This window comes from Naegleria gruberi (assembly GCF_000004985.1).
Source record: "Naegleria gruberi genomic scaffold NAEGRscaffold_18, whole genome shotgun sequence".
NCBI classification, from domain to species: Eukaryota; Heterolobosea; class Eutetramitea; order Acrasida; family Naegleriidae; genus Naegleria; species Naegleria gruberi.
In genome coordinates this window covers 283,622-297,419 of record NW_003163309.1, presented here as the reverse complement: position 1 = coordinate 297,419, position 13,798 = coordinate 283,622, and the positions used below count along the sequence as shown (strand labels likewise).

Genomic DNA, 13,798 nt, shown 5'->3' with positions numbered 1-13,798 from the left:
TTTACTGAAAATGAAAAATATGGATTAATTGATATGAATGTGATCCCTATAACGTGTAGATGTTGAAAAAGTTGGTTATATTTGAAATGCAATTTGATCTTAATGATGTTTAAGGAAATAAGGTTAATTGTTCGATTTAAGGTGAAAGAAATGAAATAAAAAGAAAAAACAAGAATTTTATTATTTTAATATCATTGTGTAATGTTCACAATGAGTTTGATAATTTTTGAATCACTCTTGAAGGAGTGAATCATAAAAGGTTTGGCTAGAAATCTCTCTCCAAGCCAAAACACAAAATAATGAAAAACTGATATTAAATATGGTGTTTATTAGTGATTTAAACAATAGTACTAGAAGAAAGTTTCCAAGTTGGTGAAGTACATGTTGAGTTATGGTCCATGTACTTTTTAAAATTCACATGTACCTATCCCTATCAAAACTTGATGAAAATCCACCGTTCAAATTTACTATGCTACTATTGACCATTTCCAACAATCCTATATTAATAGTTTTCCAATCTTTCCAATGGATTCAACAGTGATGATGATTTTAGTAAAATGTTGAGTTTCACCCAAATAAAGATATTTCCAAGACATAGAAATCACCCATACTATTCTACTATATTAAATATATCTATGATGACGGTTGGTGAGTGTTCCGATGATGGTTTACCAACTTGAAAAATTATAATCCAAAAATTGATTTACTATTTTATGATGAAAGTCCAATAATAAAAATTACTACTATTACTACTATTTAGATGATGTTGAGATGATGATGTGAAAGTTTGGCAGCTTACGGATGTGAAACCACTCGAAGAATCATCAAAGTACATCACGTACTAGATGTTGAAATATTTTTTCACATATTCTTAACTGAACAAACAAACCTTGCTTCAAAAAATCAACCAAACTCTCGTAATACCTTGCTTGGTTTTCGTTCCAACAATTCAAGCCAAACAACACAAGAGAATCTATTTAATATAATTGGAAAATTCAATTGTATAAATGTATCATTCAATTTATCGGTGTTACTAAGGTTGTGCATTTTCCATTTTGGTTTACCGTCATCAGTATTAAGCGGATGCTCTTCTCCCGTCTTTAGTAAGAAACTGAGTGTTCTCCGTCTCATCCGTCCCCCGTTTCACCGTCACTTAGTACCATCTCTACAGGATTTCTTGTAGCTCCTTTTTCAACAGAAAAAAAGAATTATTTAATAAGTTGTGCTCATTGTTGTAAGAATCATTCCTCATCTGAAACAATAATGACATTGAAAAAAGTATATGGAAGCTTTAATCAAACTAAGGATATCGAAAAAACACAACAGTATTGTTTTGAATGTCAAATTGAAGCAGTGGGAGATTATGAAAAGATATCTGAAAGCGGGATTGCAGAAGACTGGGCCATCCTCTCATTTGAAAACTATATGGAGTATGGTTCTCCAAACTATTTAATACCATCCCCATCTCAGGTATTAAAGGTGAATCCGCAAAATTCAGAAACCATTCCAGATAATTATTCTTGCTTTGTATTTGGGCTTTCCATTCCTTCACCATACATGAAATCTGATATTGAAAAGTGTAAAGATACTGGAGTTCCATATGAACAGATACTGAGATTGATTCCTGACACTCAGTTTTCTATGAGTTTAGGATGGCTATCTGACAAGAGAATATCAGATTTCATCATTCCCCATTTTGTAAATACCTGCTCCTCAAACTCTGGATCACCCTTATTAACTTGTAATATTACTGTTTCTGATGTTATGAGATTGCCTGTTAATGATCCTCTTCAAAAACCTCAAAATGTGAGAGATTTCATTAAGAGCCAAACTTTTAACAATAAGGTCATTGGAATTCATTGTTCTCACAACGAAGAAATCAATTATGCTTGCTCTGTATTGAAATGGTTTCTGCCATACTACCAAATTGTCTTTTCTCAAAACAGAGAAAGATTTACGGAGGACGATGTTGAAATGATTGAGAATGAATATGTGGAATATCAAAACAGTCAATTTAATTAAATTGATAATGGCAGCTTTATTTTCGATTGTGGAATATTTTCATTGATATTGTAATCCCGTGTAGTCCAATGGCTAGGATACCTGGCTTTCACCCAGGAGGTCCGGGTTCAATTCCCGGCATGGGAGGATACTTTTTTTACATTGAATTTTTTATTCACCAAACCAAACTTTCAATCAGCAGTAATTTTTTAATTGATGGATTCATCATCCCAAACTCTGGAGTAGCTTGTTGTTGAATATTGCTATTTTTGCACTTGGCTGCATTGTAAACATTCAAATGTTCTAGTTCGTTCCAAAACAGCAATGAGGACAATCATATTGGACCTTAAATTAGAAAGCGTGTCTTTTACCTGTCACATCACTCTTACTAATTTACTAATCTTAACCTGTCACTCACAAATCTTTTTAACAGACAAATTCTCATAAAAAAACAAGATGAAATTGCACTTTTTCTTCGTCATTTTGATATTATTCTTCACTCTCTTTCTTCACGTTTTTACTCCAGTCAAATGCCAAACCATCACAACTATTGCTGGATCACTTCCTTACGGCTACAATGGTGATAATCAATTGGCAACCCAAGCAGAGCTCTATGGTCCAAGGCAACTAGCTTTTCACAATAATGAATTGTATATTACTGATAGTGTAAATTCAATGATTAGAAAAATACTTTCGAATGGAACAATAGTTTCAGTTGCTGGTTGGATGGCTTCACGTGGATTCAATGGTGATAATCAATTGGCTACTTTGGCTGTGTTAAATTCCCCATATGGAGTAGCAGTATCGCAAGCCACTGGTCATATTTATATAGCAGGTTAGTACTTGTCATTGCTTTCGAATAATATTAAAATTCTCTCAACAGATACACTCAGGATTAGAAAGATTGTGAATGGTATAATTTCAACAATATGTGGTACAGGAATTCAAGGAAGTGGAGGTAATGGCGGTCTAGCAATCTATGCAGAATTATACTTTCCCTATAGTTTAACTATTCGAAACATTGAAGGAGTAGGTGATGAAATATACATCGCTGATTCAACTATTATTAGAAAGATTGGAACAGATGGAAAGATTACTAGATATGCAGGTGGTGGAACTCAGACTGCTGAGTATATTTCAGCACTTTCTACTCAGTTGCCCAGTAGTATGGTTATTGGAATTTCACAAAGTACTGGTGAGTTATATATTGGAATGTCAGGTGATATTTTAGTGAGAAAGGTTTTTACAAATGGAACTATTGTTTCAATCGTTAAGAAAGATAATTCTCTTGTTGATACTATTACTGCACTTACAGTTTCGAATAGTTCAGTTTATTACACAGAATCGAATAGAAGAGTTCTACAATATTCCATTGAAAATGGTACAACTACTGTTATTGGTGGAAGTTTGGACATTTTTAATTCAAATTTTCAAGATAACATACTTGCAACAACTGCCACTTTACAAAACACAAGAGGAATTGCAGTATCAGAGACAGGTGACGTGTATTTTTCTGAAAGCAGTGAATTTTATAGTAATGGAAGAGTGAGAAAGATTAAACCAGATGGCTACATTGTAACAACTGCTGGTAATATGTTAGATTTAAATAGTGGTTACAATGGAGATAATATTTTAGCAGTAAATGCCAAACTGAAATCACCAGAGTCTGTTGTGGTTTCGAATAGTGGAGAGGTCTATATTTCTGATACTGGCAATTCAAGAATTAGAAAAATTCTATCCAATGGACAAATTGTAACTGTTGTTGGACGAGGAAATTTTCGAAATTCTCCAAGTTATAATGGCGATTACATTCTTGCTATTAATGCAAATATCAAAAATCCAAGTGGTATTTTACTTTCCTCTACTAATGAATTATATATTGCAGATACTGAAAATTATAGAATTAGAAAGGTTCTTACAAATGGAACGATTGTAACAATTGCTGGAACAGGTTCTTACACAGAAGATACTTTTGTTGATTTGGCCACAAATATTGGGATTGGACAACCAAAAGCTTTGGCACTATTTGGTAATGAGATTTATTTCTCGACAAAGAGTCATAGAGTTAAAAAGATTTTAAGTAATGGAACATTGATAACTTATGCGGGAACTGGGATTTATGGTTACGATCCGGGTGATGTTTTGGCTGTTAATACTAAATTATTCTTTCCCAATGGACTGGATGTTTATCCAAACGGAGATTTGTTGATTGCTGACTCTTCCAATCACGTCATTAGAAAAGTCTTGACAAATGGTACTGTAATTCGAGTTGCAGGAACTGGAACAAGAGCTTACAATGGAGATAACATCTTGGCAGTGAATGCACATTTGTCTGAACCAAGTGGAATTCATATACTTTCGAATGGTGAAATTTTATTCTCAGATAAGTACAATTATAGAGTTAGAAAAATTTTGACAAATGGAACAATTATTACAATTGCTGGAATAGGTACATATGGTTACAATGGAGAAAACCTGCCAGCTTTAAGTACAAAATTCTTTGGTGTCACAGGCCTGGCACTTTCTCCTGTGGATGGTTCAATATATTTGGCAGATACTTCCAATCACAGGATTAGGAAAATAACTGATCCGTGCGATGTTAGTAGAAGTTGTTACAATAATGGAGTATGTAACTCTACCAATAATCAATGTGAGTGCAATTCAGGATGGAGAGGTTCTTCCACATGTTCTAAATATTCATGTGATGCCTTGAATGAGTGTAATGGTAAAGGAATATGTGTTGGAAACAATACTTGTCAATGTGATTCTGGTTGGAGAGGAAATTTACAATGTACTCAATTCTCTTGTGAGTTATATAACAATTGCACTGGTAAGGGAAAGTGTGTGAACAATAACACATGTCTATGTGATTCAGGATGGATGGGCTCCAATAACTGTTCGCTTTTTTCATGTGAAGGGGTCAGTAATTGCTCATCACATGGTGATTGTATTGGAAATAATTCATGTTTGTGTCAATCTGGATGGAAAAATATGCAGTGCTCAGAACCTTCCTGTGAAATTCTCAATAATTGTCATGGAAATGGGTATTGTAAGCTGAATAATACATGTGAGTGCAATTCAGGATGGAAGGGTTCTTTGAATTGCTCCATTTTCACATGTGAAGGTGTCAATAACTGTAATTCTCATGGGTTATGTATTGGTAATAATACTTGCACTTGTGATTTGGGTTGGAAGGGAAATTCTCAATGCAGTCAATTCTCCTGTGAAATTTACAATAATTGTAATGGAAATGGAAATTGCAAGAGTAGTAATAGCTGTGAATGTAATTCTGGATGGAAAGGTTCACTGGATTGTTCCATATTCACATGTGAAGGTGTCAATAATTGTTCCTCTCATGGTACTTGTTCTGGAAGTAATATTTGTACATGTGACAAGGGATGGAAGGGAAATTCTCAATGTTCTTTAGCATCCTGTGAATCTTTACAGAATTGTAATGGTAATGGAAATTGCACTTTCAATGGAACATGTTCCTGTTTAAGTGGCTGGGAGGGTGTTGATTGTGCTACCATTTCAAAAGTTGTAACAGGTGGAGAGGGTCAGAGCAATACTACTGTGGCTATTGTGGTCTCGGTTGTGGTGGTGGTTGTAGTTTTATTGATTATTGTAGTTATTGTAATAATAGTGATTGCTATTGTTGTTTCTAGAAAGTTTGTGAAGAAACCACCTGGTAAGAAACTAGACGAAAGTGTAAAGAATGATTTTGAGTTGATTGATGAGAATGCGAATAGTGCCATGACTATGAAATCTGTGAATCCATTGATAGAACCTATCAAATCATCTTGAATGTTTGAAAACTCACCAACTTCAGATTATCCGACCGATTCTTTCCTTAGCACTAGCAAAGTGTCTTCCATTGTTTCCTCTTCATCAAAATCACTCAATCCAACCAATTCCGCAAGCACATTTTCCTTACTTAAAGATCGTTATCAGATACAGGAAGTGATTGGAAAAGGTTCTTTTGGAAAATGTTATCTTTGTGTTGATGTGAAAAAACAAAACCAACCAGTGGCCATTAAAACTATTAGTATTGAGGAGAACAAACACTCAAAGATTATTGATGAGTGCTCCAAGACTGTTTCTTACAAACATCCAAGATTGGTACAGGTTTATGAATTTTTTGAGTCTGAACTACTCAATTCTATTTGCATTGTAATGAAATTTTACAATGGTGATTTGGAAACATTATTGAAGAAGCAAGAAAATGCATTACCAGAAAGTGTCATTATCAAAATGATGAAACAATTGGGTGATGGTTTAGATTATCTCCACAATGAAAAGCTAATAATTCACAGAGATATCAAACCAAAGAATATTTTCATTGAATCCTTTGATATTGAAAAGGAGGAAATCAATATTGTCATTGGAGATTATGGAGAGGCTAAAGATCTTGGAGAAACAAGCAATAGTGTGGTTGGAACGCTGCTTTATATGGCTCCTGAGGTATTTTCAAGAAAGTACGATTATAGTGTTGATATATTTTCTCTTGGAGTAACACTTGTACAAAGTATGTCAGCAAGTGGTTTCGATTTCTCAGTCACTGACAAGCTCATGTATGAAGCCGAGGAGAGTGTACTCAAAAGAGTGAGTGAACATTTACTTTCCAGACAATATTCAACACAACTTTGTGAATTTGTTATTGCCATGTTGTCAAGAGACCCAAATAAGAGACCAACTTGTGTAGATATTAAGAATTATTAAGGTCTGTACTTGAATTTAGATATTCAAGGTTTCTTGATTTATTAATAGTAGAATTAAATTAAATCAAGATTAATTGTTTCATTTTGTGTATATTCAAGTCCTTCAACACCTATGTGCATCTAATAGAAGTCCTTAAATTTAATGCAATAGCTTAGAATAAGAAACAATGGCAATATCACAATATGATCGATGATCTTGAGATTTTTTCAATTGACCAACAAAATTTTCAGCAGTTCTTTGCAATAACCCTTCTTGTTCCCTCACCAATGCCACAATTTGTAAATTAATCAATTTTTCTTCCTCTCCATCTTCCAATCCATCTTCCAAATCGCTTGTAATAACACCTTTCCTTAATAAGTATCTCACAACATTTAAATGTCCATATTTAGCAGCACACACCAAAGGTTTTGGACAAATGTAATAACGACTGACTTGGCCATCATTCATCTTTGCAGAAAAGTCCTCAACTAACATTTTTACCATGTTCACATTACCAACAGTACACGCAACAGCCAATGGATTCACATCTTCATCTGGATAAGTTCTTGTAGTCAAATGACAACATGATTGGTTGACCAGGTCTGGTTTGTGAGATAGAATAATTCTGGTAATTTCAAGATCTTGATTCAGTATTGAAACTAATAAATGATTGTATGTGTAACTGTAGTATCGACTGTGTAATTGATTATTCCATCCACCATTTATGCCAAATTTCATTAAAGTTTTGACAATGGTTGGATTTTTCAAAAGACAGGCAAGTATAAAGGCACGACTATGATGACAATCATTCCATAAACCCCAACATGCTGTATCAGAATCTTGCTTGGCTCCATTTTGTAATAAAAATTCAATACATTCAATATTTCCTAATTTGACAGCCAATTCTAATGGATAGTTTACACAAGGAGTTGCTTCATTCAGACCTTCTCTTGATGGTTGAATAAATTTAATGGAATCTGTTGTGGAAAGTAAGTTTGCAATTTGTGAAAGATCTCCATTTCTAATACAAGTATCTAATTGTTGAAAATTTGGATCCAATTTAAATAGGGGATCGGAATCAGCTTCACATTCATTTCTTAGTGTTTCAAGGATGTTATAGAGAAAATTGAGAGGTGTGTTTGCCAACATGTTGTTTTTTTTGTCCCGAACATTGTTGTTAAATTTAGATTCCAACTCTTAAAGGGATTAAATGTGTTACAATGCAAAGATTTGTTTAGGCTAATTTAAGAATTTACAATACCATCAGCATGAATATGTGAATCTACTATTGCAAGTATTGATGAAAGACACTGAGAAAACAACTACAATACCAACACCATTCTACTGAAGCTTCTTATTGTGAATTCCAAAGCAAAGTTTCTTGCCCCACGATCAAAAAATCTTCACCAAACAAACGTGAAAGGTATTAATATAAATAGATAGCACAATGCAATAGTAAACAAGCAAAAAAAACAACAAGAAACATGTTAGCAGCAGTATTATCAACTTCAACCGTGATGGAATTACAATCCTCAAGTCCATCTTTATGGGCAAGAAAACCAGCAATTGCATCACCAGATTGTCCAAGTTTGGATGCAGATGTAGCAAGACAGCAACGTCTCCACGATGTCATGGCAACTGGCATTGCTAGTGGTAATGGAATGGGAAGATGTCCAGGAGGTGGTAGATATTCTTTGATACCAACTAGTTTGTTGGATTGTACATTGGGATGTAGTGATATTGTGATGGAGATTATGAAGTTTATTAGTGATGAGGAATTACTTGATCATTTGATGAGATACTTGGTCAATTTTCCTGATTTGGTTAATGTTGAAAATTGTCTTCCTATTTTAACACAAAGAAGAGTTTGGTATTGTAACAATCAATTACACATGGAGTTTTTGAGTGAATGTGTTCAAAATGTTCCAATCATGAACAATATTGAACTAGTCTTGGGGTTCTCTCGATATCCTCCACAATTCTCTTCGTTCATTGAAAAGTTCAGCTATGTTCATTTGAATCACATTTCAACTACAAAAAGACAATTGATTGAGTTGATGAATGCTACTACAAGCAAGATCCAACACTTAAAGTTTACAAACTTTAAATTCCAAGATCCTGAAACTGAATTACCATCCACAAGAACTTTCAACATTTCACCATATTTGAAAAAGCTGTCGTTTAACATTGATTGGATAACCATTTACAAATATTGTAAAAAGAATAGTGAAAATACACTGCAATTAGAATCATTAATGAACAAAGAAATTGAGAACCCAATAATTTCTCTTTCCAAACATTTGAATTTAAATTCCTCCAATGTTGATGAATTGGATTTTAATGATTCAGTTGGCATTAGTGATAAAAGGCTAGTTTCTCTAATTGGGCCAAAGTTGACCAGACTCTCACTAATGTGTCCGTTGTTTAACCTTTCTGTAATTGCTCCAAATCTTGAATATTGTGAGATGAACATCTTCCCAGTACAGTCAATGGAAATACCCACTCTCTGTGTTAAACACCCCTTTCCTATGCTATTCTCAAATCTACCATCTCAAAAAGTTAAGAAAATCATTATTGTGAAGTTAGTTGTTTTCGATGAGAAAGAAGAAAAGAAAAATTTGAGATTTTTCTTGTCTAGAATGTTAGTTTGTTATCCTAATTGTGAAGAGTTGATTATTCCCGAGTCTTTCTTGATGTTATTGAATGAGGCTGACTTGAATGAAGAAGAAATTCAGAGTTCATTGAAGAGAATTATTATCAAACATTCCAATTCCACACAACCATCCAAATATGGTACACTAAAATTTGCATTGCAAGGTTTCTTCTCAAAGGTAACTGTATCATTTGATGAAATTAGAAAGGATGAACTCCAATTCGAAACTCTTCCTTCCAGCAATAGAAATATCATAGTTGACTGTTATGAAGATGTACTTTTCAAAAAAATTGAAAGTACTGAAAAGCATTTCAAAGTTATGGATAATTCTCTCATTAAGAATCGAATTAGAAACATGAAGATGGAATTTGCTCAAGGCATTATTTCTAACAACTATTCAAAATTTGCAGTAATTGATATTTCCTTAAATATGTTAGAAGGATTGAAGCGTAACAAAGAACTCATGCTCCAAACAATTCATCAAGCCATTGAAAACTATCATGATATATTTGCCAATGACCAATTATATCAAGCAATTACTGAAAGATTCGACGTTTGCTTATCAACCATTGAAGGAGAATACTTTAGCGAATTTAACTTCTCTAAATATTATAGTGAGCTTGAAACTCTCTTCCACCAAATGATTCAAGTCATTGAGGAGAATGGCTATCCATCAAAAGTTCTATTCAATGAACAATGGTTCAACGAACAAATTGTTGAGCTGTATGGCTACCAAAGTGAAGAAGTTCAAGTTTACGAAGATTCACAGGAAGAAATGGAGAAGGCCATCTTTGCTTTAATGTTAGATGAAGAAGAAGCAGTGGATATTGAAATTGATGACTGTGAAATGTAGTAATATTGTAAATTAATAAACAAAACATTCTAATTATTTGTGTAGTTTCTTCTTATAATTTCAATTATAATTTCTCCAATGTTTAGAAAAATTTTCTGTGTACAATTTTAGAGCCATATTCTTGGTAATCTTTCCTACTAATGCTCAAATCAATAAATTGAGAAGTTTGAGCTAGAATGGAAGCTCCTTTCCATGAAGAAAATTGTGCATGGTTCGTTTCACAAATTGATACTTCTATTGGAGAGATTTTGTTACATTCCTTCTCAATTCTATTCCTAAATCCTTTCAGTAAGGTGTTTCCGCCCCCAAGGACTATATTTCTGTACAATTCATTTCTAATATCTTGATCACACTTTTCTATCAAGGGAATGATATTTTCATGGATGCCTTTACAATTGAAATCTATCAAGGATGGATTGAATAGACATTCTGAGGCTTCATACAATTCATCTCCTAACAAAATGACTGTTTCATCTGGGAGTTCATATGATACTTTCTCATTTTCTCTAGATTTTTCACAATCCATTAAAATATAACAATGTTTTTCCTTAATGTCTTCAACAATTCCAAAACTCAGTTTTGATTCATTCCTCTCATCAACTTTCCTTTTCAAATATTCAGTAACATCCAATCCTCCCAAATCCAAACTTTCCGTTGCATGACTGAGTGCATATCCTTCATAGACAGGGACAGTATGACTTGATCCATGACCTGATTCCAAAACCAAGCCATTCACTTTATCACAACCAAATAATGTAGTGACAGCTTGATTGGCAATATATACAGAAGGTAGCTCCATAGCATCAAACAATACTTGAATCATTTTTTCTCTATCCTCTTTCGAATTCTTGGAAGGAGATTCGGTTAACAAAGCTGGAGTTGTTTCCATATCAGCTGCTAAATAATGAGTAAATATCCTTCTCCATATCACTTCCATATCATCCCAATCCACAATCTTTCCTCTACGAATAGGAAACCTTAAACTGTCCCTCCGATATCCAGAAGCCCTTTCTCCAACAGCAATCGGAGTATCCCCCAAACCAATCATTCCTGTTTGTCTCCAAACAATTGTCGGAAAACATTCCTTTGGTTGGTAGTCACCAGAAAATCCAGCTTTCATCGTATGGGATCCATTATCTATAATTACCGAAGCCAAACCTTCAAAGGACATAGACGAATGAAATTTTGCTATTTTTTTTTGATATTTAAAATTTGATGAACTTTGTAAAATTCTTTTAATTATGTTGAAACAACAACTTTGCATCAATTCGATGTTTTCTTTTCTGTTATACTGCTGATGAGCTAGTTCCCTATTCACTCACAATCGTCGTCATGTGTTTCTTTAAAATTTACAAAAAAAAATGTCATCATTTGATAGTAAAAAATTGGGCAATCTTCATGGACCAGTCCTCTTTGAAATTTTTAAATTTCTCCATTCGAAACACTTGTTAGGCAGTATTGTCTTGGTATGCTCGGAATGGAGACAAATTGTAGTTGAGTGTGTGTTAAATCTCGAGATCAAGGAATATAATTTTAAAACATTCCTTCAGAAGGAGTTGAATCCATTCAGTGAGGATCCGAAGGCTTCATTTCCTTGTCCACATTTGCAATCGTATGATCATGTGGAGAGATTTGTGCAATCGACATGTCTTTTTCAGAATTTAAATGATTTGACATTGGCTGGTCATGGTGATTTGTTCTCCTTTGAATTGTTTGGATATTTAGTTAGACAATTGCAGGAACTTAACAAACTGACTCTCTCCGATGTTTGTCTATACAATGGAAGATATTCAAGGAGGATTAGAACGAAAACAACAACTGTTGAGTCAGCATCTGAATCAAAAAAGGGATTCTTTGCAATGTTTAGAAAAAAGAAGGAAGTTGTACCACCTGCTGGAGCTGTTGCTAAGAATATTACAAAGGATGATCAAAGGGATATTGTGGTGGAATTTGTGAGGTCAGATATTGAAGATGGACCTCTCAAGATGAAATCAATGAAATCTGTTAATAATTTATTCAAATTGCACTTGTTCAAGGTGAATTTGGGATTGGAGAATTATGAAAATATGATGAAACATTTAGTGAACTTGAAAGAATTAAGAATTGTGGATTGTTATTTGGAAAAATTCTCACTTCAAACATCATCCAAGCAATTATCTCATATTGAATTGAATTTTTCAAATTCTAATTTTCCAACAATGGCCATTAGCGAATCATCTCAAAATTATCTTTATGAAAGTTTGGTTTACTTGGTATTGAATAACGTAGAATGTCCAACATTGACTGAATTCTTACCAAAATGCAATAATTTGAAATATTTTGTGGGCAGAAAGCATTTTCCATTTAATATGAAGGGAAATTTGAGTATTGAACATTTGACAATCGATTCTGGAAATATTCTTCTGTCAAATATTGATACTCTACTGAAACATTCACCACAATTGAAATCTTTTGAAATGCTAAATATCAGTTTTGGGGACAGCCATGCAGGATTTATCACTCATGTTTTAGAAACAATTCCGACTCTAACTCGGTTGACTATGAGAAATGTTAAGGGTATTCAAGACACTTCTATTCTAAGCCAACAGTTGAAGCATCTTGAAATATCCTCCTTGGAGATGTTACCAGAGTGTAAAATTGAATGTCCATCCGTCAATACTTTGATTCTCAATTCAACTAATTTACTTGACTCTTCTAAAGCTTTTGCTGTCATGAAGAGTAGAGAGATTAGAGAATTGGGGTTATCCATGCTTAGTTCCAGTGAAGGTATTGCATCCGCAACTGCCTTGGGAAATCTTATCAAATTGGACTTTTCTTACAATAGAAAATTGAACGCAGAACGTTTGAGAGAAATTATTAGTTTTACTCCTAAATTAGAATTTTTGAATTTGAAAATGACAGGAATTGGGGGCGGATTCTTAACACATGGAAGCAAACTCAAAACATTACTTTTGAGTGGTAGTTCCATTTCAAATAATCAACTCAATGATTTGGTCAAATGTTGCTTGGATTTGAAGAGATTGGACATTGATTGTTGTGAATATTTGACAGAAATAGATCTGAGCTGCCTTCAAAAATTGAATTCTCTCGATTTGAGTGAAACCACAATGAAACTTGGTACTTTACTTACATGCATTGAAGCAGTACCTAGTTTGAGATGTTTATATTTGAGATGGATTACTGATCAAAAGATGGCTTGCTCTAAAGAAATTCTCATGAACAAGTTTAGAAATTTGCTTTTCCTAGATGTGACTGGATCTCCATCCCTTACGAAATCTGATTTCTTGGAAAATATTACAAAAGATTTTAAGGATTTGGTTCTAGTTCCGAAAACTCAAATATTCAGATATGAAACTGCAATCAATCCATTTATAAACTATTGTTAAAACAATTTAAAAAGCTTAATTTTTTATTAGTAATTAAGGTTTTGATAAAAACTGAGACTCGCCACTGACATTTTGTCTTGCAGTAAGGGAAGAGCCTGGATTGATCCATTGTCTGAAGTTTCTCAAGCTTCCTCAAGAAATATCATCAGTCTAGTTCACAATATTGCATTCCAGTCCAAAATCTGGGTCCAATTTAGAGAGAAAAGC

General features: G+C 33.6%; 6 protein-coding genes and 1 non-coding gene across 7 annotated transcripts; 5 read left to right on the top strand and 2 right to left on the bottom strand.

The window, feature by feature from the left end:
- Window positions 1-1,263: 1,263 nt before the first annotated feature.
- NAEGRDRAFT_66447 (uncharacterized protein) lies at window positions 1,264-2,022 on the top strand (the record flags this gene model as incomplete). The annotated part of the gene is made up of 1 exon (XM_002678384.1): window positions 1,264-2,022. One exon carries the CDS (start codon window positions 1,264-1,266, stop codon window positions 2,020-2,022), a length of 759 nt encoding a protein of 252 aa, XP_002678430.1.
- Window positions 2,023-2,076: 54 nt separating this feature from the next.
- NAEGRDRAFT_t264 lies at window positions 2,077-2,148 on the top strand. Its single transcript has one exon. It is a non-coding gene; the product is annotated as a tRNA-Glu (tRNA).
- A 309-nt stretch (window positions 2,149-2,457) lies between these two features.
- NAEGRDRAFT_48346 (uncharacterized protein) lies at window positions 2,458-6,720 on the top strand (the record flags this gene model as incomplete). The annotated part of the gene is made up of 3 exons (XM_002678383.1): window positions 2,458-2,836; window positions 2,942-4,651; window positions 5,831-6,720. The coding sequence occupies 3 exons, from the start codon at window positions 2,458-2,460 to the stop codon at window positions 6,718-6,720; spliced, it is 2,979 nt and encodes a 992-aa protein (XP_002678429.1).
- Window positions 6,721-6,858: 138 nt separating this feature from the next.
- Window positions 6,859-7,848, bottom strand: NAEGRDRAFT_48345 (uncharacterized protein; the record flags this gene model as incomplete). The annotated part of the gene is made up of 1 exon (XM_002678292.1): window positions 6,859-7,848. One exon carries the CDS (start codon window positions 7,846-7,848, stop codon window positions 6,859-6,861), a length of 990 nt encoding a protein of 329 aa, XP_002678338.1.
- Window positions 7,849-8,183: 335 nt separating this feature from the next.
- NAEGRDRAFT_66443 (uncharacterized protein) lies at window positions 8,184-10,205 on the top strand (the record flags this gene model as incomplete). Its single annotated transcript, XM_002678382.1, has 1 exon — window positions 8,184-10,205. The coding sequence occupies one exon, from the start codon at window positions 8,184-8,186 to the stop codon at window positions 10,203-10,205; it is 2,022 nt and encodes a 673-aa protein (XP_002678428.1).
- Window positions 10,206-10,287: 82 nt separating this feature from the next.
- On the bottom strand, window positions 10,288-11,376 carry NAEGRDRAFT_32902 (uncharacterized protein; the record flags this gene model as incomplete). The annotated part of the gene is made up of 1 exon (XM_002678291.1): window positions 10,288-11,376. One exon carries the CDS (start codon window positions 11,374-11,376, stop codon window positions 10,288-10,290), a length of 1,089 nt encoding a protein of 362 aa, XP_002678337.1.
- A 190-nt stretch (window positions 11,377-11,566) lies between these two features.
- NAEGRDRAFT_66441 (uncharacterized protein) lies at window positions 11,567-13,591 on the top strand (the record flags this gene model as incomplete). Its single annotated transcript, XM_002678381.1, has 1 exon — window positions 11,567-13,591. One exon carries the CDS (start codon window positions 11,567-11,569, stop codon window positions 13,589-13,591), a length of 2,025 nt encoding a protein of 674 aa, XP_002678427.1.
- Between the last annotated feature and the right edge of the window lie 207 nt (window positions 13,592-13,798).